A 26,739-nucleotide genomic window follows, 5' to 3' on the forward strand; every position below is an offset into this window, starting at 1 on the left:
TTTTTATTTCTGGGGCCTTCAGGAAGGACCCAGGAATAAAAAATAGAGAGGGTACCCTCCTAGATAGTTTCATCTTATTACTGCCTCTGCAAAGCAGATCCCTAGTTTGTTTTCTAAAACAATATTTTTGCGCTCCACCCTGTATGTTGGTCTGCAGCAGGGTGTAGTAGTGGCCTTATGATGAAGCATGCCACTATCTATTGAGTCAGTGCGGTATTAACAAACCCTTAGGGTTTCTCAATCTCCGACTGCGATAAACAAAATATATGGAAGCTTCCCCCTTTTTTTGTGAATATATGTTTATATAATGTCTGTCAGAGAAAGCAAATACATGGCATGCTTTCCATAAGATTATTAGAATCAGTAAAATTCAATGTTTGCATTTTAAGTTGTAGCCTATTACTTTGGATGACTTTACTCATCTGTTACTGTACTTGGTTTTGGTTTATTTTTTTTCCAGGATAGGCTGTTGTGTGACATCAGGTCTACTCCCACAATAGATGCCCAATTCAAGCACAGATTAATCACATTTTAAGCTTTTCTTTGTAACCTTAGTCACCCCCATCAAAATAGATCTGTAATAAATGTGTGAACATTGCTCTCTCTTAAGAAAATCCCAACATTCCGAGTCCACTTCCTTAGTAGACATTTCAGTGGCCTGGTATGGCAATAGGCCACATTCTGTTTCACTGCTCCCTTTGCCTGGTCATCGGAGCTTTGGTATAATTTTTAGGTTCCCATGATATGATGCTACATATTGGTGTTAATAGTACTTGTAACTGATATTTCCATTCTCATTTATGTTCTGTTCCTTGTAAATTTATAGTGTTCATACAATCTACATATTGCCCACCTTCTGTTGCTTTCTTGTACATGCCTGTATCTCACATTCAGCTAGATTCGTCAATGTCCCAATCTGCGAATCCTTAATTGCGAGAAAAAGCGAATCGCAAATAAGGAATCGCAGATTGGCATTCATGAAAAATTGCGTGAAAAAAAGCGAATCGCAATCGGCCGCAATCGCCGATTGCGATTTGCCGAAAATCGCTAAATATTCGCATAACCGTCCGAAATCCGTTTAGAAATTGCGATATCGCAAATAGCAAGATCGCAAAAACGGGAAGTCGCATCTTGAGCCCAGTGATGACATCACAACCAGGAAGTAGGCAGGTTCCACCCTCATTCAGCAGTGAGAGCCTGTACAGGGAGCATCACATTCAGAGGTCCCCTCCAGTGTGCCTACAGGAGTTGTGCAGGATACACCCCAGTGTCTAGCATGACTGAGGAAGCTGCAGCTGGATCTGCTAGTGGGCGCAAAAGAAAGATCAAATTTTCGGAGCAGGAGCTAGAGTTCCTGATAGAAGGAGTCTGCAAGGACTACAATCGCCTGTTTGGCAAAGATTCGAGGAGGGTGGCCGAGGCGGACAAAAGGTGGCTATGGTTGCGCATCCGCGCAAAAGTTAACTCTGTGGGGGTGACCCAGCGCTCCGTGGACGGACTCAAAAAACGGTGGTATGACCTCAGAGGGAGGTCAAAGGAGAGGATAGCGGAGAGGCTGGGGGAGCGTGTGGCGACAGGTGGAGGGGAGCCCACTGTCCCACCGAATACACCACTGGAGGACCGAGTGGAGGACATAATTAATCCACAGGCATGCGTGGGTGTGACACAGCTTGACTCCTCCCGACCCACACAGGACACACCAGGTTAAGTGCCATGCGACTGCGACCCCCTGTCCCCTAACAATGTCCAATACTCCAGAGCCTCCCATATCAAAGCCCAGCCATGCAGCCAAAGCACACCACTAAAGCCCTAATGCATTGTGGGACATGTAGTCTGGCCACATTTACCATCTTGCCCCATTAAGCCACACATGTTTAGTGAGAGTCAATCCTGCAGCCAGTCAGGGAATGGTAGTCTGCATGCATGTAGGAAGTCTAAATGGGTACAACACATGTCACTAATCAACGTCCACTTTACATCACAGGTGGCGCAGAAGTCCCAAGCACTGACAGCGATGGCCTGGTCATGGACATCACGGAGGACACAGAGGGAGACGCGAATCTCTCCCAACAGCCCGGACCATCTGTGCAAGCTCCCGCACCGGCGCTCATCACACCACCTGCCCCTGTGGCCAGTGCCACCCCTGTGCCAGCACACGCTGCAGTAGCACTGCCTGTCACACAGTCCCCAGTGGGACAAGCTACACCAGCTCCAGTTCGCCAACCAACCCGCCGCCCTGCGGCTGTGAGGAGCCAGTCCAGCGGACTGGTGAGGGGTCAGCGCTCCAACATTTCCCGTGCTGGTAGGGGGCTAAATCTGCAAGCAGGTGGGCTATCCATCGAGCGCAGAATGCTGCATGTGCATCAGACACAGGCACGTCATCTTGGGGCCATCTACCTGCAACTGGACAAGACTGCCCGAAATGTTGCATTGGTGTCTGAGCGGATGACAGCTGCCATGGAGGCCAACACACAGGCCATTAACAGGCAGCGGGAACTCAATCGCCGCAGACACCGCCAACTGCTGACCCGCCTGTCGGCGTACACGCGCTCGAACTAAATCATCGGCAACGCTACCTCACAGCTCTCGTGACGCTCCTTGGCAATGCAGGTCCAAATGGTCCAGTGCTGCCAGGACGTCGCGACAGCTCTAGAGCATGTGGCTACTACAGTCCAGGCCATGCAGGCTGCCAACCATGGCCGGGGGGGTGGGGGGGGGGAGGACGACACAAGTGAGGCTACATCCAGCCATAGCAGCCAGTCCATCCCTCCGGTGGTAGCACCCCGCCGCAGCAGCAGGCCCTCTGCTGCCTCACGTCCTAATCAGGAGGACGATGGGGAAAGGAGGCTGGGAGCATCTGCCCGGAGGCGCCATTGAACATTGACATTGACTTGAGGGGCCATGCTGCTGGTACAAGCATGCCCTCCTGAAGGACAGGCATATGACGCAATATGTCAGTGATGTACAAGTTAGCTGAATGCCAAGTTTATTGTGATTTAACAAATACAATTGGTTTGACTACCTTAATCTGACTAATGTCATTCTTAATGTCCTCATGCATGAGTCAAGTAATGGGTGTGAGGAGTGGGTGCATTAGAAATGGTTCATGCAGATTTCGTTACGGCGCCTGTGTCCCTCTGCTGGATTATCCCCGCGTGCGTGACGCATATGAGCAGGTGGGTGGTTGTCCCCTTCCGACTCACTGCCAGAGATGTCAACAGGGATCCTGCGCTTGGTAGCAATGTATTGAAGGATCGCACACACGGCCACGAGGCGGCAGCCGACCTCAGGATCGTATTTCATGGCCCCACCTGTCTTGTGCAGTATACGGAACCTGCTTTTCAACAGGCCAAATGTCCTCTCAATACAGTTCCTTGTGCGAATGTGTGATGCATTAAATCGCCGTTGCTGTGGAGTTGCAGGGGTGAGTTATGGGGTGAGGAGGTACTCACGGAGAGCATAGCCGCTGTCACCTGTAAGTAAGGAGCAGAGGGTGAGTGCCTGTTCTGCGCAGCTACATGATCACAAAGTACACATTTGGAGAATGTGTACTTACCTAGTAGGTGTCCTTCCCCAAAGTCTCCCCTGGCCAGTCGTGTGTGGATGCCGCTGTGCCTGAAGATGAAGGAGTCATGTGTGCTCCCCGGGTACTGTGCCACAATGTCCGTGATTATTGTTTTGGCATTGCACACCATCTGGATGTTGAGGGAGTGGTACCCTTTCCGGTTGGGGTACATGTACTCCATCTCAGCAGGTGGGCAAATATGGACGTGCGTACAGTCAATACATCCAATGACATGTGGGAATTGAGCTACATTTTAATATTGCAGCTTTGTATCATTGCGGTCCTGTTGGCTGGTGGGGAATGATACATAGTGGTGTAGCCGGGTCAGCATTGCCTCCAGGAAACTCCTTAGGCAGCGGGACATGGTGGGCTGGGATACCCCCCCTGCAACTGCGACCATCCCCTGGAAGCTTCCGGAGGCCAGGAGGTGCAGGCAGCACAATACCTGCACATGTGTGGGCACGGCATTGGTCCTCCTTGTAGGGTGCTGCATCAGGGGGTCTAGGTCCCGGATGAGCTTGATTATCATAGCCCCCCCCCAGGCGGTACTTGGCATAGATTTGCTCCCTGGTTTGGCGCAGAAGGGTGACCCGCTGGCGGGATATCCGCTCCTGTATCCTCCGTCTGTTGCGTGCAACTCGCTGCAGCCTACGCCGCCTCACCAGCATGTAAAGTCCAGGCATTGTGGGAATCCCCAGGCTCCAGCTGCATGTCCTTAAATGTGTTTGGTCAGCCCTGCACCTGTTGGGAGTGACCTGATTGTTTTTTGGAAAATATTTTTTTTCAGTACTGGTTACCACCTGATTTAAGTTCTTAATTTGCGCGTCGCAAATAGCGATTTTCTCGTTTTTCGCATTTAGCGATTTTTCATGAATGGCAATTGCGACTTTTTTGCGACTTCGCAATTGAATTCGCAGAATCCATGGCTTCTCGCTATTTCCGAATCGCAAATGCCCATCCTCCAGGATTCTGCTAATTTAATACAAATTCACTATTTTTTAATTGCGAATTCGCAATTTTGGTTGTTTGGGTTTCTTGAATTCCTTCCCGTCAAATTGCGAGCGCAATTGCGAATTCGCAGCTATTGCGAACGCAATTTGGCTTCATGAATCTAGCTGATTGTGTTTTATTTAATAGTTCCTTGTATTTTCCCCTGTTGTGGTTATTACATAGGTGGGGTGTGGCATTATACCTTGTGACTTCAGTTTCTGCTTATTGAGAAATGTGTCAGCTCGCTGCCCATCAGCTAATATGTATGGTTTTATCTTGGGATTTTCACATATGCATGGTACAGCATGGCTCAAGGGGTAAAATGATGCTGTATGGATTTTATTAACTGGGAGCATGGTGGCCTTGTTTCTGCACTGCCAGAGTAAAATCCAGACATAAAGAGACATTCACTGCCTGGTATGTCAGTGCTTGGCTTTCTCTTGCCAGTCGAAGAGTGATACAAAATATCTGTGTTGATTATTCAACAAGTGTGCTATTATGGGTCCTGCCAGTAGCCAAGGCAGTTGTTTTTTAGTCATGGTGTGGGAGGCTGTTTGTGTCATTATCGAAAATTGACATTGCCTAAACATTTCAGATAGCAGAGTTCCTACTAATGGCTCCATGTGGCCTGTTGCTATTGACTCAGAGATATTCACAATTCTCATGTTATAGCTTCTTGATCGTACCTCCATGTCTTCACTTTTTCCTTTTATAACTTCTATTTATTTTTCCAGTCTCTGTAGTTTTCCAGTTTTGGCTGTATTAGATGCGATCTGTTGTCATTTTCTGAAATATAGCATTACGATGTGTTGATCCTCGTAGACTATTTTTTAGTCTGTCCTTTAGTTAATCAACTATTATTGCTAGGGAATCTTTTTTTGCATCAATAGACTGTAGGCTCCTTTGCATTAGTAGTGTTTTGATGCTACTTTCACTATTCTGGTCCAATGAGTCTCGGTCTTCCTGCTACTTCATTATTGGATTGTTGTCATACGCTTAAGATGCTTTCAAGTGGCTAAACACCAGGGGGTGGTTTTATTAATCTTTTACACACCGTGCAGTAAGGCAACTTGCTGCAGTGTGTTTCATGAAAGAGAGAGAGAGCAGAAATGCATATCTGCTAAGAAATGCACTCTCATGGTGCTGGCGCACTTCAGGCGGCCGAGCACCAGTGCGGCAGCCTTGCAACATGGTGCATGGATACCTGAGTTACAAGCAGAATTGTTTTTGTGCAGAAAGGGATACCTTCACAAATACAATTCCTCTTTACATTTTCTTCTTTCTATGTGGCTATAAAATGTAGAACACATAGAAAGAGGAAATAACGAGGAGAAAAAAAGGTGTTGGGCCTCGTTATGCCATCTTTGAGGAAGTGTAGAGACCTCACACAATCCCAGGATTACAAACCTTACGTGAAATCCATAGGTGGATGCACGGGAGAGCCCACGCACAACCCATGGAATGCCTCCACCCATGCACTGTAACACAATGCCATGCATGGAGCTGCGTTACTTTATATTTTTTCACAAAGCGACACAAGGCGGCGCAAATCGCCGGTCGTGCGGCCTTGTAACTATCTACTAGCATTTTGCATTGCAGCTGTGCCACAAATGTGGCGCAGCCACCAACCAAATGTTACTAAATATGCCCCTTCTTTGGTAGCCTAATATCTGTTTTACCCATAATGACGTAATCAGGTGCGCAGATGAATGTATTTAGGACTAGGCATGGAATGTAGTTTTTGCCCACCATGAGAGTAAGTTTTGTGTGCTCTTCTGTGGGCCCACAGAACAGGTTCTGAATCTCACCTAACCAAGGACAGATCTAGGCCTAGGCCTTGCCACACATGTTAAATTAGCATGAGTGCAGGGTCAAATAAAAAGTCAAGATACTAGTTTCACAAGTAACCTTACAGGGGCACATGGCCCTTACCCACGCAGGGGACATTCCTATCCCAACAATATGAAATAAGAACAATGACCCACGTGTAAGCAGGTACTAAACCACAGCAACCTGCTGATCAGCAAAACTAGCAACATGTGATGCTTAAACAGATAATAGACATCCATCAAAAAATGTAACAGTTTATTCAGCTTACAAAAAAATATACATTGCATAAGTTTCCGACGATCTCGAATCAGTAAACAAATTGCTACAAAATTCCTAATAAAAATAAAAACACCGTTTGAATCTCACTTCGGATTATGACATATGTGCTTCTAAGATTCATAAGTGCGTGTGTTCTGTAACTCAAGGAGAGGCACGAAGGCTATTTTCTAAATCACACAGATGGCTGTCCCAGTGGCGTAACAAAACCTCAGTGTCCCGCCTGCAATGTAAGGTGAGGGGGCCCCGATTACACACCCCCTAACTGCCTTGCTGCTTCTGAGCGTTTTATGTATTTGCAGCTGGCCAGCCCAAGGGGGCCCCCTTTAAGGTGAACGGTGCGGGACCCCTGGCACTCGGGGGCTGCGGGTGCCTCAGTTACGCCCCGGGTAGGGTGACCAGACGTCCCGGATTTGCCAGGACACTCCCAGTGTTTCACCACCTGTCCTGGCAGATTTCAGTTAATTTAGCTCATGTCCTGGTTTTTAAAGAGGGTCGACTGAAAACGGCGGGTGGTGCTTTTTTATGTTTTACAAAGTAGGGATAATTAGCAACTGTTTTATGAAAGCAATTTAATTCAAATCAAGCTACTGGGTTTAAAAAATGCATTTTATGTATGTTCTTACTGCCTGTTCTGTAATTCCCTGCCGAGGAGCGCTGTCATTCTGTGCGCTCGCTTGAGGTAAAATTGTAGTCCTTCTATTTTTGTGAAATGTTCCAGTTTTTGGCTTTCAAATTCTGGTTAACCCAGCCCCCGGGGTGATCTGGAACTGCGTTTGTAAACATGGCTATTGTTGCTTATGCACATATTTTGTGCTTTTAGGTCTTTTGTTGGTTGTCTGTCCTTTAGGCAGCTGGCGAGAGGAAGATGTTGAAAAATACAGCAAATATGACGCAGACAGTGTACGCCGCTATACAAATCCAGAAACGGGGGTCCCGGATCAAATTCTTGTCAAAGCTGCTAAAGACCACGTAGCCGATTGTCATTCCCGCCAGTCCTCCTCCTATGTGAGCCACAAAGGACACCTAGAGGGACAGAAAGTATTCATTAAAACCAATGTATGCATAATACTGCGCAAGGCAATATTAGAGCAACAACACATGCACATTATTTGCTTCCGGCATATTAGGACTGTTGAAAAACAATAGTTCCTAACTTTCAGACAGAATGGTTGCACAGTTTGAGTATTTTGTGTCTCCTCCACAGCTTGGACAGTGAAGTTTGCATTCACATTCACCAGCAGCTTGGGTGCATGAGGGGGAGCAAATACAGGAGGTGGCTCAACGAAATGTGGTGAGGTGGCTTCTGGGAGCCAGGACTGAGAGGTGGAGTGAAAAACAGTTAGTGGGTGCAGTGGTGGCCCTCACCACTTATAGCAAGTGCAACACTGAGGCTGGGATTACATAGCATCTGGTGCAGGCAGAGTCAAAACATACATTTTGAAGAGGTTGGTTGTTCTGTCCATGTCTACAGCATAATTACTTAAGGCAGGGCTGGGCTGCTTCTTGTAACAATGTCCTTCTAGGTTACAGCTACTTCTCAATATGCGGAAAGCCACAATATCAAAACAAACTCCAGCAATATGTAAATGGCCAGAACACCTTAATTTTGCTCCATTTTCAGAATGAAACCTCCATCTTTCATCTTGCAATCATCACTGTGTTGATGTACAATCCTGCTTTGGGTTTTCTCTTCTGACATAATTGGGAAAGACCTCTCTGTCGGCATTGCCTACCTGCGGAATACAGGTTTATTTTCACCAGCATAGCTTTGAAAAAATATCATTCATAATTTTTTCTATTGGTAGGAATCATAAGAAAAAGAGTGACATATAAGTGGAAGTGAGAGAGCGAAAAGGAGAAAGTTATTGTGCAAAACAGTATGTGAGAAAGGGAGGGATAGTGTAAAGGAGTTAAATGTATGAAATATCAAATAAGTGTGGTTTGTGAGGAAAAGGAGGACTTGAAAGAGGGGAGTTAATGTTTGCATGTGCTTTTGTAAGAGAAACCTTTCAATGAGAAGTGAGGGTGTTTGAGTATGTGTGAGTGATCCTGGGATGAGAAGGTGAGTGTGTGGGATAGGAAAGAGGATATTTGAAAGAAGGGTGAGGGAAGAAGGTGAGGCTAGAAGATATGTGAAAAGAAGAAGTGATAAAGGAATGTATGAGCTATGAGACTAAGATGACTGTCAGGAAGAATAGTGAGTGCATGTGTGTGTTGCATTGAGAGAAGTGAGAACAATGGAGAGAGTACGATGGCAGAGGATGGACACGAATAAGTGTGCCAATGAAACATGTGAAGCTTGTGATAGAGGATTGTAAGTGAGATAGAGAAAGAGAGGAAGAGCAGTGCGAAAGGTAAGTGTGAGGGTAATGTGTTTAAGAAGAGGAAGTAAGATGAATGATCAAAAAAATGAATTCAAGAGTAGCTGTGAGAAGCGAGGTGGTGTGAGACACAGCAGAGACTGAAGATAATATTTGAGGAAGATAATATTAGGAGGATTTCTAGAATGCCACCAGCATTGGGTGTCAAATTAACAGTGCAAGCAGCAAACATTGTGCCATTGCTAAAGAGGGTGTACAGTGAGTTACTTTGACTTAGGATGCCAAACATGTACAATGAGTTACTTTGATCTAGGATGCCAAACATCCTTCTGCTGAGGGGTGTGGAAGGTAAGAGGACACATTAAGAGGAAAAATGAGAAAGCGTAAGAGAAGGTATCCATAACAGATTAAACTGGGATGGAAGAGAGTGGGAGAGAGACAGGTGTGAATAACGTTTGAGGGAGTTCAGGGTAAGTTCAGGGTAAGACAAAAGATGAAAAAACAAATGAAGGATGAGAGAGCAATGAACATGAGCAAGAGAGAGGGAAAGAAAGGAAAGGTGGCAGATAGTGAATGGACAGAGCTACAGGCTTCATAGAGAGAAAGTGAGAGAGATGGTCTAAATGGATATGGTGTCTGGGCTTTGTCCTGACTTGAGCAGTATATAGGCGACACCAATCTTTTGGGTGAGGGGGGAGTCCAATACCTGCTCTAGTGTGTTGAAGGTGGGTGGCAGAGCTGAGCATTTGTTTCTGATTCAGTGCAGGCTGCTCTAAATCTTTAGTAGAGTATCTAGGGGCCTATAATTATCTCATAGTGTCTAGTCGTTGGCATAAACCTGTGTTCTGGGCAAGTTTAGAACGTGGAGCTAAAGTAATATAGTTCGAAGTCAGACGCTGCCATGCCACCTCTTGCATAAGGCAGCACTAGTGTCCCCCCAACCCGCACAAGGCTACCTCACTGCCCATACTAGAAAAGTCAGGGCAGAGCGTGTTGCGTTAATGACCACCTTTGTAAGAATGGTATATTATTGACTAGATAAATGTATTGCTTTGGGAACAAGCGACACTGGAAGGTGTTCTGTCAGAAGATGAATTTTGTGATGTATTGCGCAACGCCAAATGGTCTGAGAGAGGTGTGACAACTGTAGAGAGTGTCCCCCTTCCCCTGTTTTTAGGTTTCGTCTAAGGCATTGCTTTAGCAATGCTTTGGCCGAGATATTAAGTAGGGGCTCTCAGAAATGCTCCCAAAGGCGGATTACCTACAGTGCATGTGTGTGGGCTCATGCACATCGCACACCATTTGAAGCCTCTGAGCCTCTCTCCACACTCATGCTGGTTTGCTTGCAACCAGCATCAGACTTGAAACACTTCAAAGGAATCAGCTCGGGTGCTCCTACTAACATAAATTAACAAGTCGTTGTCACAAAGCTTCACAGGAAAGACCAGTGACTGCCATATGGACAGCAGACAGCCACAACACATCTTCCCCACTACTCTTTTCCTACCATTTTTTTGTCGCTTTCCAGGCGCTCGACTGGCTTCCAAGAAAATCAAGATTCCCAAGTGAACTGCAGTCTTATTTATTATTCTTAAAAAAAAAGATAGATAGAAACATATCTTGGAAATCGCAATGGGAATAATTTGAGTTTTACTAACCTTCGAGCTCGTAATACCAAACGATAATTTTACTCTCAATAGTGCTAGAAGTAACAAATCCTTTCTTTTCCCATTTGGTTACGCTTCCTGTCCTCTTCTGTTTCATTGTTGCCTCCTCCCCAAACTCTGCCCGCTTTGTGCTCCCAGGTTTTCTATTTAATCTCCTCCAACCATCCTATCTCTTTCTCTTATTCTTCCCCTCTACCTATTCAGATTACTTCTCTCCTTCTTTCCGCCCTCCTTATTCTGTTCTCTATCTGCATCTCAATCAATTCTCCCTTCTTTGCCCTCTCTTCACTTTCACCTCGAAGTTTTTTTGTCCTGCTTGTTCATTCTGCCCCAACGCTCCTAGCCCGGAACTAGGCGCAACCAAACACCAACAAAACCTCACACACAAGGGCATGTCAAGGACTGCCTCAGTGAAGTTTCACCTGATGTGTATGTCTGAGAGCATGTACATATTGTTTCTGTGTGTCTGCGAGCCTTCACCTGTGTATGTGTATTTGAATGTGTGTATGCGTGACACTACATTAGTCCACACACACTGCACCCTCACACTACTTTAGGACTCAGACACTGTGCCCTCACACTACTTTAGGCCACACACACTGCGCCCTCACACTACTTTAGGCCACACACACTGCGCCCTCACACTACTTTAGACCACACACACTGCGCCTTCACCCTACTTTAGGACACACACACTGCGCGCTCACACTACTTTAGGCTACACACTGCGCCCTCACACTACTTTAGGCCACACACACTGCGTCCTCACACTACTTTAGGCCACACACACTGCGCCCTCACACACAGCACCCTCACACACACTGCACCCTCACACACTCTACATCCTCACACACTCTGCACCCTCACACACAGTTACACTCTACTGAATACAGCATACACTCCACACAATACCACTCAGTGCCACATAATTATATGCTACATAATTACACTGCGCTCAACGCAACATACACTCCAAATACCACTCAGTGCCACATAGTTACACGCCACATAATTACACTGCACTCAATGCAACATACACTCCAAATACCACTCAGTGCCACATAATTACACGCCACATAATTACACTCTACTGAATACAACACCCACTCTAAACAATACCACTCAGTGCCACATAATTATATGCTACATAATTACACTGCACTCAATGCAACATACACTCCAAACAATACCACTCAGTACCACATAATTACACGCCACATAATTACACTCTACTGAATACAACATACACTCCAGACAATACCACTCAGTTCCACATAATTACACGCCACGTAATTACACAGCACTCAATGCGACATATACTCCAAATACCACTCAGTGCCACATAATTACATGCCACATAATTACACTGCACTCAATGCAACATACACTCCAAATACCACTCACTGCCACATTATTACCCGCCATATAATTACACTGCACTCAATGCAACATACACTCCAAACAATACCACTCAGTGCCACATAATTACTTGCTGCATAATTACACTCTACTGAATGCAACACACACTACAAACAATACCACTCAGTGCCACATAATTATATGCTATATAATTACAGTGGACTCAATGCAACATACACTCCAAACAATACCACTCAGTGCCACATAATTACACGCCACATAATTACACTCTACTGAATACAACATACACTCCAGACAATACCACTCAGTTCCACATAATTACATGCCACATAATTACACTGCACTCAATGCAACATACACTCCAAACACCACTCAGTACCACATAATTAAACGCCACATAATTACACTGCACTCAATGCAACATACACTCCAAATACCACTCACTGCCACATAATTACCCGCCATATAATTAAACTGCACTCAATGCAACATACACTCCAAATACCACTCAGTGCCACATAATTACACGCCACATAATTACACTGCACTCAATGCAACATACACTCCAAACAATACCACTCAGTGCCACATAATTACTTGCCGCATAATTACACTCTACTGAATGCAACATACACTCCAAACAATACCACTCAGTGCCACATAATTACACGCCACATAATTACACTCTACTGAATACAACATACACTCCAGACAATACCACTCAGTTCCATATAATTATATGCTACATAATTACACTGCACTAAAAGCAACATACACTCCAAACAATACCACTCAGTGCCACATAATTACACGCAACGTAATTACACTCTACTGAATACAACATACACTCCAGACGATACCACTCAGTGCCACATAATTACACTGCACTCAATACCACATACACTCCAAATACCACTCAGTGCCACATATTTACCTGCCATATAATTAAACTGCACTCAATGCAACATACACTCCAAATACCACTCAGTGCCACATAATTACACGCCACATAATTACACTGCACTCAATGCAACACACACTCCAAACAATACCACTCAGTGCCACATAATTACTTGCCGCATAATTACACTCTACTGAATGCAACACACAATACAAACAATACCACTCAGTGCCACATAATTATATGCTATATAATTACAGTGGACTCAATGCAACATACACTCCAAACAATACCACTCAGTGTCACATAATTACACGCCACATAATTACCCTCTGCTGAATACAACATAAACTTCAGACAATACCACTCAGTTCCACATAATTATATGCTACATAATTACACTGCACTCAAAGCAACATACACTCCAAACAATACCACTCAGTGCCACATAATTACACTCTACTGAATACAACATACACTCCAGACAATACCACTCAGTGCCACATAATTAAACGCCACATAATTACACTGCACTCAATGCAACATACACTCCAAATACCACTCAGTGCCACATAATTACCTGCCATATAATTAAACTGCACTCAATGCAACATACACTCCAAATACCACTCAGTTCCACATAATTATATGCTACATATTTACACTGCGATCAACGCAACATACACTCCAAATACCACTCAGTGCCACATAGATACAAGCCACATTACACTGTACTCAATGCAACATACACTCCAAATACCACTCAATGCCACATAATTACACGCCACACAATTACACTGCACTCAATGCAACATACACTCCATATATCACTCAGTGCCACATAATTACTTGCCGCATAATTACACTCTACTGAATACAACATACACTCCAGATAATACCACTCAGTTCCACATAATTATATGCTACAAATTTACACTGCGCTCAACGCAACATACACTCCAAATACCACTCAGTGCCACATAATTACACGCCACATAATTACACTCTACTGAATGCAACACACACTCCAAACAATACCACTCAGTGCCACAAAATTTTATGCTACATAATTACAGTGGACTCAATGCAACATACACTCCAAACAATACCACTCAGTGCCACATAATTACACGCCACATAATTACACTCTACTGAATACAACATATACTCAGACAATACCACTCAGTTCCACATAATTATATGCTACATAATTACACTGCACTCAAAGCAACATACACTCCGAACAATACCACTCAGTGCCACATAATTATATGCTACAAAATTACCCTGCGCTCAACGCAACATACACTCCAAATACCACTCAGTGCCACATAGTTACATGCCACATAATTACACTGCCCTCAATGCAACATACACTCCAAATACCACTCAATGCCACATAGTTACACGCCACATAATTACACTGCACTCAACGCAACATACACTCCAAATATCACTCAGTGCCACGTAATTATATGCTACATAATTACACTGCACTCAATGCAACATACACTCCACACAATACCACTCAGTGCCACATAATTATATGCAACATAATTACACTGCGCTCAACGCAACATACACTCCAAATACCACTCAGTGCCACATAATTACAACCCACATAATTACACTCTACTGAATGCAACACACACTCCACACAATACCACTAAATGCGACATAATTATATGCTACATAATTACAATGCAACATACACTCCAAACAATACCACTCAGTGCCACATAATTACACACCACACAAATACACTCTACTGAATACAACATACACTCCTCATAATACCACTCAGTGCCACATAATTATATGCTACAAAATTACCCTGCGCTCAACGCAACATACACTCCAAATACCACTCACTGCCACATAATTATATGCTACATAATTACACTCTACTGAATACAACATACACTCCACACAATACCACTCAGTGCCACATATTTATATGCTACGTAATTACACTGTGCTCAACGGAACATACACTACAAATACCACTCATTGCCACATAATTACACTGCACTCAATGCAACATACACTCCAAATACCACTCAGTGCCACATAAGTATATGCTACATATTTACACTGCGCTCAATGCAACATACACTCCAAATACCACTCAGTGCCACATAATTACACGCTACATAATTATACTGCGCTCATTGCGAAATACACTCCAAATACCAGTCAGTGCCACATAGTTACACGCCACCGAATTACACTCTATCGCATCACCACAGCATCACTCAGTACCACCACAGCATCACTCAGTACCACCACAGCATCACTATGCGGTACCACAGCATCACTGAATGCCACAGCATCACTCGTCGCCACCATAACATCACTCAGCGCCACCACAGCATCAATCTGTGCAACTATTCAACAACAAGTGGTTCAAATATGTTCTCTCAATGTTTCAAGCTTTATTACAAATGGCACAAAAAGATGTTAATATTTCACTTCTGTTCTTGGATTTTCATCACAATAAAATACACTGAACATAATCTTCACAAAAGTTATTTACAAAAGTTTAAGCTATTGCCATTATAAATTACAATAATTTTTATTTAAGTATTAATTATTTTTAAAAAAAGCAATTGTTATTTGTAATATCAATACATCTAAGTCACGTAAATACAACACATATTGCATTACACATGCTATAGATGTCACATTTGCGAAATTTAAAAGTATTGTCTTTGTAAATGACAAAGCTAGTAATTTAGCTATTTTCAAAACCAACACATAAATACAAAATTTGTCATTTACAATACCAATAGCTCAAACGTTCCTAATGCGGGACCTATTGCATTGCAAATGCTTGTTGTACATAGTACATAGCTTCCGTATTGTCAGTCCGAACTAACACAACTTTCCCTATAAGATGAGGCTGCAAAGCTTCTAGTGCTAGATAAACAGCTAGAAGCTCTAAGTAATTGATGTGAAGACCTTTGTGCTTGTCGTTCCATATAAACCCTGAATTGTTAAAGGCTGAAGATGGGCACCCCAACCGGTCAGAGATGCCTCTGCTGTTAGCACAGCTTGTGGAATCGGGTTGATAAAGGGCCGCCCATTTGATAGGTTTTGTGTGTTCCACCACTGCAGAGAGCAATGAGTGCTGCTGTCTACCAACACTAGATCTGTTAATTGACATTTCGATTGATTCCATTGACGTGCTTAGCATTCCTGTAGAGGACGCATGTAAATGACCATGGACTCCAAGGTATTGATGAATGCCCAAGTGGACAAATTAACAAGATCAAGCTTTGTTACTATAAAAACTCTGCGACAAATCTCCCCCATTTGGGATTTCCACACAAGGTCCAAGCTACCATCTCCCTTGTTCTGTCCAAACTCGACTACACCAATAGCCTCCACCACGGATCCCCTTTAACGACTATGAAAAGACTAGAACGGATTCAGAATTTGGCTGCCAGACTACTGTTGCATATCAAGCTGCAAGACCACATCTCCCCTGCCTTGGTTACCGGTTGCCAGAAGATCCTTGTTCAAGCTGCTTTGTATCACCCACAAAGCGATACATGGAATGGGACCGCTCTTCATCAGGAATAAAATCCCCAAACACATTCATCATAGGAACCCCCGCTCTAGAGTGGCACCTCACCTCAAAATCCCAAGATACAAGAAAAAAAACATGGGTGGCACATCCTTCTCTGTTCAAGCAGCCAAAATATGGAACTCTTTACCCACCAACATAAGATCCACCGACAACCACCTTTTCTTCAGAAAACTACTCAAGAATTGGTTCTTCCCCACATAAGCACCATACGCAAACAGAAATATACAGCATACCCCTCTGTATATAAGCATTTATTTGTACTATAGATATGTACCTATATATGTGTATTGCTTTGTATAAACATGTTGGATAATTATATTTAAAAAATAAAGAAAGAAATACATTTTTAAGTACAACTCCTGAAAACCAGAGTTTTTCGAATGCATCTTTAATCTACTTATACTTCCTGCTTTTATGCATCTATATACCTTCCATGTACTTGGAATTATATATTTATTACTTTCCTCAACAACAACAAACGCATATTCAATGCACTACCCTATTTCTCACCATATACCCCTACCAATATCTTTAATCTACATATACTTCTTTCCTTTATGTATCTATAAACTTTCCATGTACTTATGGATCTATATATTTATTACTTTCTTCTAATTCAGCATATGCAATGCACAACTCTATTTCTCACCCTATACCTCTCTCAATATGTCTTCTACCTCAACTCTATGACTCATCTCAAAGCTCTTTCTTTTACTCTTTCCAATGCACTACCATATTTCTCACCCTATACCTCTATCAATATATCCTGTACATCCACTCTCTCATTCATCTCAAACCCCATACCACTACTATGATCCCCAAAATAGCCCTGTCTAGACTCTCCTCTACTCTACCCCTCCTTGCACCATCTGACACCTCTTTTACTATACCGATCCCCCAAAACAAGCCTTTCTAAACTCTTCCCTTTGACTCTTCCCCTCCACACCCCTTTCTACTCATCCCAAGCCTCCCACTACTGCTATGAACTCCCCAAAAAAAGTCTAAATCCTTCACTCTTCTATCCCTTCACTATCCTTTTCAATCAAAATAACAGACTAACATGTCCGCTTCTCAAATTTCACTATACTAATTCACCACTAACCCTTTATGTGTTCCAGAGAAGTGTGCTACTCACCGAAATAAGCGCTTCAACACCTCATTTGGAGTAGCAAGCACTATATAAATGCAAACCTTTTTCCCTCTTCTATCCCATCCAACAATATCGACCACTCAAATTACTTTCCTATTTCACTATAATAATTCACCACTAATCCTTTATGGGTTCCGGAGTATCGTGCCACTCGCCGAAAAAGTGCATCAACACCCCATCAGGAGTAACAAGCGCTATATATATATATATATATATATATGCAAACCTCCGTCCCTCTTTTATCCCTCTGATACCCTTCTCAATCCAAATAACTGACTAACATGCCCACCACTCAAATTACTTTCATATTTCACTATACTAATTCAACACTAAGGGCCAGATGTAGGTAGGCTTTTACCGGGTGGTAACGGCCGAATTCGGCCGTTACCACCCGGTAAAAGCAATTCGACATGTAGGTCCCTGTAATTTACAGACTCTGTAAATTTACCGATAGGTAAATTTACCGAGTATGTAAAATACCGAGTCGGTAACATTATGGATACCGGTAAATTGGTATGTAGGTGGGACTCTTCTGAGTCCCACAAGCAGTACAAAATCGGTATTTTACCATCAAATAATACTTGATGGTAAAATACCGATTCTGGTGTGCATGCACATGTGTGCATGCACACCTATGCCATATGACAGGCAGACCTGCCCTTAGGGCAGGTATGCCTGCCACATGGCACCCGAGCCTCTTTTGGGGGTGCCAGTGGGTGTCAAAGTGACACCCCCTGCACCCTTGTGACAGTCGGTATTTTCCGATGTGGTAAATACCGACCGGTATATGCCCAATCAATCCTATGGGCTTCAAAGCCCATAGGAATGCATGGGCATTGACTGGTCGGTATTTACCACATCGGAAAATACCGACTGTTTCCGATTCGGTAATTGCACATCTGCAATTACCTACATCTCGGTATTTTTATTTTCCGACCTCTTAAATACCGAGTCGGTATGACTCGGTATTTAAGAGTTCGGTAAATAAAAATTACCTACATCTGGCCTTAATTCTTTAATGGGTTCCGGAGTAGCGTGCTACTTGCCAAAAAAGCGCTTCAACACTACATCAGGGGTAACAAACGCTATATAAATGCAAACCTTTTTTCCTCGTCTATCCCTCCACTATCCTTCTCAATCCAAATAACTGATTAATATACAGCACTCAAATTACTTTCATATTTTACTATACTAATTCACCACTAATCCTTTATGGGTTCCAGAGTAGCGTGATACTCGCCGAAAACAGCGCTTTAACACCCCATCAGGGGTAACAAGTGCTATATAAATGCAAACCTTTTTCCCTCTTCTATCCCTCCGCTATCCTTCTGAATCCAAATAACTGACTAACCTACCCACCACTCAAATTACTCTCATATTTCACTATACTAATTCAGCACTAATCCTTTATGGGTTCTGGAGTAGCGTGCTACTCGCCAAAAAAGCGCTTTGACGCCTCGTAACGGGTAGTAAGCGCTATATAAATGCAATTATAATACAATACAATACAATGTTACTTACCATTTAAGCATCTGTTTGTGGCATGTAGTGCTGTAGATTCACATGCTCTGGATACTCCTGCCATCTAGTGTTGGGTCAAAGTTGCGCAACTTGTTTTTCTTTGAAGAAGTCTTTCGAGTCACGAGGCAGAGTGACTCCTCCTCTCAGTAATAATGCGTATGGGCATCGACTCCTATGTTAGATTGTTTTCCCTCAGGAGGGTGAGAGACTTGTGTAAGGAAAGTGCCAGAATAAAGATGTACATGCTAACAGAAGTGTGTAAAATGTAACTGCAATGGCCACAAGCATCCGGGGAGGAGGGAGGGTACATGTGAATCTACAGCACTACATGCCACAAACAGATGCTTACATGGTAAGTAACATAATCCATTCAATGGCATGTGTGGCTGTAGATACACATGCCCTGCATAGACTGTAAAGCAGTCCCTCCTTTGAAGCAGTTGCTATCGTGTGGGAGTTGCAATAGTTTGAAAAGGGGTACGTAGCACTGCTTGACCTACATTGGCTTGTTGGCGTATTAACATGCCTACAAAGTAGTGTTTAGTAAATGTATGTGTTGTAGACCATGTAGCTGCTTTACACATTTCAGCTGTGGGATATTTCCTAACAAGGCTATAGTTGCTCCCTTTTTACAAGTAGAGTGTACTCTAGGAGTTACAGGAAACAGTCTTTTGGCTTTAATGTAGCTAGTTTGAATGCATTTTACTATCCATCTGGCTATGCCTGACTTGGATATTGGTTTCCTTTATGAGGTGGAGAAAAGGCTACAAAAAGTTGCTTTGTAGTTCTGATGGTTTTAGTTCTATCTATGTAGAAAATGAGTACTCTTTTTACATCTAAGGTACTGCTAGTTCTTTCTGCCACCGAATCAGGGTTAAGGAAAAAGACAGGCAGCTCAATGGATTGATTGACATGAAACTGAAAAACTTCCTTTGGTAGGGATTTAGCATAAGTCCGTGGTACCAATTTGTCATTAAGTATTTGAAAGAAGGGTTCTACTAAGGTTAATGCTTTGAGCTCACTGATACTCCTCAGTGAGGTAATGGCAATCAGAAATGCCACTTTCCATGATAGAAATTGAAGTGGGCACAAGTGCAAAAGCTCAAAAGGTAGACTCATGAGCCTAGTAAGCACAATGTTTATGTCCCAAGAGGGTGCTGAAGGCACGAGGTGGAATAACTCATTAGAGTCCTTTCATGAATGATTTAATGACTGGAGTTCTGAGGAGTGATGGATGCTTTCTATTTTGGAGATAGGCAGGTATTGCAGCAAGATGCAATCGAATAGCAGTGTATGCTAAATTGGACTTCTGCAAATGAAGTAAGTAGCAAATAATGTCCTGTATAGTGGCTATGATAGAACTGATTTGTTTAGGTTGGCAGTAGCAAACAAAACGTTTGAATTTTGCAACATGCTATGCTCTAGTTGTGGATCTAAATGCCTGTTTAAGAATATTCATGCATTCTGATGATAAGTTTGAATAACCAAACTCAAAGATCTCAGGAGCCAAGTTGCTAGGTTGAGCATCTTGGGGTCTGGGTGTCTTATTTGAGCTTGATCCACATTGAGATGGTCCACCCTGTTGGGAAGCGTCTCATGTGGTTCTACAGAGAGATCTAGCAGTGTTGTGAACCAGGGTTGGCGTGTCCAGGTAGGAGCTACAAGGTCCATGGTGAGTAATGTTTGTGTGAGCCTCCGAACCAGAAATGGAATGAGAGGGAAAGGTGGGAAAGCATAGGCAAATATCCCTGACCAACTCATTCATAGTGCATTGCCCTTGGATAGTGGGTGTGAGAACCTGAGTGGAAAGTTTGGGCATTTTAAATGTTTAGCTGTGGTGAACAGGTCTATGTGAGAAAACCACCTCTTTTGAAAGTAGGGAAGGAGGACTTGTGGGTGGAGTTCCCATTTGTGAGTGTGTTGGTGCATCCTGCTGAGTAGGTCCGCAAGATCATTGTCCATCTCCGGGAGATATTCTGCCAACAAATTAATGTGATAGTGAAGAGCCCAGTTCCATATAGTCTGAGAGCGGTGTGATAACTGAGAATACCGTGTCCCCTCCATGTTTTGCAGATAGTACATGGCTGTGATATTGACCATCCGGACTAGAACAAACTTGTGAGATAGATAGGGAAGGAATGCTTTAAATGCAAGGAATGCTCTCTGAAGTTACAAGTAATTGATGTGTAGACATTGATGTTTGGCATGCCATAGACCTTGTATTGTGAGGTTTTGTAGTTGTGCACCCCAACCCATCTCTCAAGTCTCTGTCGTTAGAGTGATTTGATGTACAGATTCCAAGAAAGACCACCTTTTCAACAGATTGTTGGGATTCCACCATTGCACAGAACAGTGAGTTTGGCGGTCTATTAACACTAGATCCTGGAGCTGACCCTTTCTCTGAGACCCCTGACGAGAGAGACATTGCTGTAGTGGGCGCATGTGTAGTCTTGCGTTGGGAACCATGGCAATACAAGATGCCATCATGCTCAGTAGACTCATGACAATCCAAACTGTGAGATTTTTGTTTGGCTGGAATTGAGGTTGAAGTGTCTTAAAATTCTGTATCCAAGCAGGATTGGGGTAAGCTAAGTATGGTTGAAGTTGAAGAGGTTGAAGGTGAGTATTGGGGTCATTGATGATGAAGCACAACTTGTGGAGCAGGTCTACGGTCAGCTGTATGTGCTGCGGACACTGATGATGGCTGCTGGCTTTGATTAGCCAATCGTCTAAGTATGGGAATACATGAACTTTTTGTTGTTGTAGATGTGCTGCTATTACTGCTAGACACTTTGTGAAGACCCTTGGTGCAGTAGTGACCCCAAATGGGAGAACTTTGAATTGGTAGGTTTTTCCTGCTACGACAAACCTGAGGTATTTGCAGTGAGTAGAATGAATGGCTATATGGAAGTAAGCGTCCTTTAGGTCTAGAGTGGCCATAAAGTCACCTGTCTGTAGATTTGGAATGACATCCAGTAGAGTGACCATATGAAAGTGTTCTGATAGGATGTAGTAAATAAGGGGTCTGAGGTCTAGGATTGATCTTAGTGACCCGTCCTTCTTTGGAATTAGAAAGTACAGGGAATACACTCCTGTGCCTGGATGTTCAAAGGGAACTACTTCTATAGCCCCTTTGGGAAGACGGTCTTTGACCTCTGGTTTTAGCAGTGTTAGGTGATCCTGTGATAACCTGTGATTGTGAGGTGGGATGCTGGGTGGGGTGATAATAAGCTCCAGATAGTAGTCATGTTGGATAATGGCTAGTACCCATTGGTCTGTTGTGATATATTCCCAGCCCGGGTGAAAAACTGCAGTCTTCCGCCAACATGTGTTAAGTGGTCAGAGGAAGGATAGGCAAGTCACTGTTTGGGAGTGGAGGCTGCACCACGTGTTGAAGCACATCTGCCTCTTCCTTTGTGGTTATTACCTCAAAGGAGCCTTTGTAAAACCCTTAATTGTAGGTGGATAGGTCCTGCTTCTGATGAGAAGTGGGGGTAACTGTGGCAATAGATTTGTATCCACTCTAGTAGCCAGAGTGGCAAAAGAAACCAGAAAGTGTAGGAGTTTGCAAGGCTCCCATAGCTTTCACTGTATCAGTATTTTTGTTCATTTTATCTAATGTGGAGTCTACTTGAGGGCCAAATAAATTTTCTTTGTTAAAAGGCATGTTTAAAACTGCCTGCTGAACTTTGGATTTAAAGCCTGTACTGGCTCTTTAAATATGTCATCAGAGTGATGCAACATGCTAGAGAGAATGGACAGAAACTGTGTGTCTCTATGAATGGATGACAGTGTATCAAAGAGAAAGTCCTATTCTAATGACTCTGTATGAAGTTCGACTCCATGATAAGTAGCTGCTCTAGCGATCACCGGCTGGTAGGCAGTAGCATTTTCAGGAGGGGAGGGGCAAACTGGGTAAGGATCTGGGTTATTGGGAGTTATGGGGTCTGTATCGTAAGGGTCCCAAGGATCAGGGTCTCCTAATGGTTCTTCTATAACCCCTGTGGGTGAACCTGGAGGTGTATTGTCCAGAGGGTCCTAATGTGGAGAAGAAGGAGGGGATGGTGGTGATGCTGAAAGAGGTGGAGGAGGGATTGGTGGTGGTAGACGATGATGTGTAGGGCTAGTAGCCTTGTTCTGTGTCCTCTTTTTGAGAGGCATAGTAATGTTCATTTCCTCCTTAAAAGTTAATTGCCTCTTTGGGGGAGGAGAGACTATAATTCACTGTGTGCCTTCCTGAATGTATCTAATGTCCATTCTTTTCAAGTATAGGCCCAGAATTGAGGTTTCTCGAAGTTTTTTTTTTTTGGTACCGAAGGAGATGGAGCCAGTTGCTGTGATGGTCCACAAGGCTTGGTGGAGACCAAAGAATGTGACCGATCCGAGGAGGTCGAACCTGAGGACAGCCTTGGTTGAAGTGTTTGGTGCCAGCCCGAAGGTGGGGCCTCCAAATTATCACTACGGATCCGACCATGGCCAGATGGCAGATGCAATCCGGCGACCTCTAAAAGTGGAAAGGGTGAGTGTTTGGAAGTCTTTTTGGTTGGAGCAGGGTCTGGGGCAACAGTACTCATGTGTTTTCTGAGTGCCAGGGAGTATTCCAGTTCCTCCTCAACATCGGGGCCAGAAATCTCTTCGACCGAGAATGCCCCTTCTTCTTCGGCAACAGGCTCTTCCTGAGTGGGCTCCCCACCAAAGATGTCGGGAGTATCGTTTTCCCTGTGTTGAGACATCTCCAGTCGATGCGCCTTTCAATCACGAAGAGTCTTTTTCGATCTGAAAGACTTTCAAGCATCCCAGTCGGCCTCGCAGGGATTGGGAGAGATGCAAAGGTTACATACCTGGCGTTGATTTGTGTGTGGATATTTGGCTTGACGCTGCGGGCAAAATCGAAAAGTCATTTGTTCCATCAGAAACACATCTTCTGTACCAATGGTGCACGTGGAAGGATAGGCACAGCGTCGGATTGGTAACACGGGCATTCTGGCAATGCCCATGGGGCCGGTGTCCGAGTCCCTGCTGTGGGCTGCTATTTTTAGCAGTCTGGGGGCCGATTTGGGCACTGTCTCTATTGTTCGAACAGCCAGCGGCCCAGTGGGTGTCTGGGTGGCCTTTCTATAGGCAGATGGACGCTCGTTACCTCCTGTTTAGCAACAGGCAGAGGTATCATTCCCTTTGTCTCGCTGGCAGGCCCATTAATGTGTGCACATACTGAGAGGGGCAGGGGGCCTGAGTAGAAGTGGCCTCACTTGTTTCCAGGTGTATTTCAGCAGTGTAAACTAACATGTACATTTTTTAGGCCCCCCCGCTTTTTTTAAATAAGATTATGCCGAAGCAGTCATTTGAGGAAAGGCATTATGCAAATGTGGGCCGATTTTTTTTTGCGTGCCCGGGCCGATTTTTAATCCCAATCCAACCCTGGATAGGCCTGAGACGGGCAGCACCCAGAAGGACGATCGGTCGAAGTCCGAACTGATGAAGGTTTGAGTGGAGCAGGAATGGAAAAAACCCGCTCGAGGAACAAGTTGCACAACTCTGAATCAACACTAGATGGCAGGAGTCTGCAGTGCATGTGCATCTACAGCCACACATGCCATCGAACAGTGGGAATTTTTAATAGCAAGAGGGGAATATAGAGGCAAAAGGAGCAATGGAAGGAGAAAACAAAATAGAAACATAGAGGAGTGTTTTTTTTTGTTTTACCATTTTCATTTTAAATGGTCACACCAAGCATATGCCTCTACCTCCATCATCTTTCTCACCAAGAGCAGGGAAGGTCTTGTTTTAGCACAAGCTCAACTTTTGACATTTCATTTCCATTGGCAAATGTGCATGCGAATGATAGAGGTAGGATGTACAAGAAGTGACAGCAGCAAGCCCTCAAGATATGACAACAAGAGTTACAGCAGCAGTGGTGGCTGGCATGTACCGAGGGTGGGAGGGCACAAAAAAAAAAAAGAATAAAACAAATGTACCTTCCTCTCTTCGCCATGTGACCTCCTACTTCCCCGGCGTGTTCTGTAAGCCCCAGAAGCAGAAAACGGAACTACCCACAGCATGAAAGCAGCGCCCGGATTGGATAGAGCGGCCTCTCCTAGTCCTTTTAAGAGCACTGGAGGCCTGCACTTTCTCTCACCCAGCTGCTGTATAAGACAGATGGATAAGAGAACTTTAAAATACGCATGTCTGGCTGACTAGCCCAAGACGGCCGGCCAAAGAAACATGCACATTTTAAAGTGCATAGCTCTCTGCTGCTGCCACTCAGCAGTGCTGGCCCCACTCCGTCCTGACACTTAGTTCAGGACGGGTTGCTGAAAAAGAAAACGGTAATAAATAAACATTAGTACCGTTTTATTTTTCAGTTCTGGCGCTTGTGGGGTGACGCTCCTCAGCTCAAGTGGATGAGACGCACCGGTACAGCAGTGATGACAGAGTTCTGAGTGACAGCAGAAGAACTTTCAGGATTCTGATGTACAGTATCAAGTAAGCGGAAATGGTGTCATAACTCGTATATGCACTGATTCATCTACCTATGCACTCCAAACAGTGAGCTGAGCACTTGTTCAAGAGATAAATCTGTAACCTATATGACACTCCCGCCTTAACTGTACATGTTCTGCGAGCAGTGAAAGCTGATAGTACTATGCCTAGCTTAAGCTGTACAGTGATGATTTGAATATTGCATTTGCTGCCTTCTGTGAAAGACAGAAGCTTGCCTTGGCATACCTTTTCTGCAAGAAAGAACATCTTTCACTGCTGTTTTCTGATTTCTAATTTGCATGTGTCTTGTGATGGGGAAAATGTGCACTGTTGCTGTCTTAGCTCTGCTGTCCCCTAAGGGAGACCTCTGAGTGAGGGAAGCTTGCACTGTTTCAGCCCAGCCTCTACCTATTCTAGGAAGAAGTTCTTTCCACTGCTGTTGTCCAATCTCATAAAAAAGCAAATCATATATTGAATGCACTTGCATAAAATAACTAGGAACCAGGCACTGTTTCAAATATTTGATATGAGAAACCAAGACCCATAGCTTTGAGGAAGGCGTCTAAGCCCCCACGGCTAATATTCGACTGCCAATCATTTTAAGGTATTGAGAAGTCCATTGTCCAACCCTCCTATGTTAAAATCTTAGCTCCCCTATATACAATTTTAATACAGGTCTGACAGTTTAACAAAGGGAGAAATATTAGTATAAGGAGCATAACGTTCCCTAAACTAAAGAAGCATTAACTAGGACATTGTTCGCGAATTTAACTGTAGTAATCTGGTATGCATCCCAGTGCTACATCTTGCACCCATTCATGAAGTATATTACAATAAGAATACACGGTTCATTGTTCTATGTGAGTACATTAAGGTATAGAAATTCAGTAAGAGGTTTGTCTCTTACAAGAGATTTGTACTTTTTATATGTTTAAGTCTATTTATGGAAAGAAAGTACAACAGTATATTGTGTCATCTTTAGTGTGTTAGCTACCTGCATTGTACCTGTTCTGTATGTGTAGGAGAACTGTATGATATTAATTTTATTACTGTTATCTGTCCT

General features: G+C 43.7%; 1 protein-coding gene across 1 annotated transcript in view; it reads right to left on the reverse strand.

The window, feature by feature from the left end:
* Window positions 1-6,818: 6,818 nt before the first annotated feature.
* The window catches only part of RHBDL2 (rhomboid like 2), a 233,284-nt gene continuing 213,363 nt past the window's right edge, over window positions 6,819-26,739 (reverse strand). The window contains exon 8 of the mRNA XM_078683795.1: window positions 6,819-7,687. Coding sequence (XP_078539921.1) covers window positions 7,508-7,687 — 180 coding nt within the window. The 3' untranslated portion in view covers window positions 6,819-7,507. The remainder of the gene's footprint in view (window positions 7,688-26,739) is intronic.

This window comes from Lissotriton helveticus, chromosome 3_1 (genome assembly GCF_964261635.1).
Source record: "Lissotriton helveticus chromosome 3_1, aLisHel1.1, whole genome shotgun sequence".
NCBI lineage: Eukaryota > Metazoa > Chordata > Amphibia > Caudata > Salamandridae > Lissotriton > Lissotriton helveticus.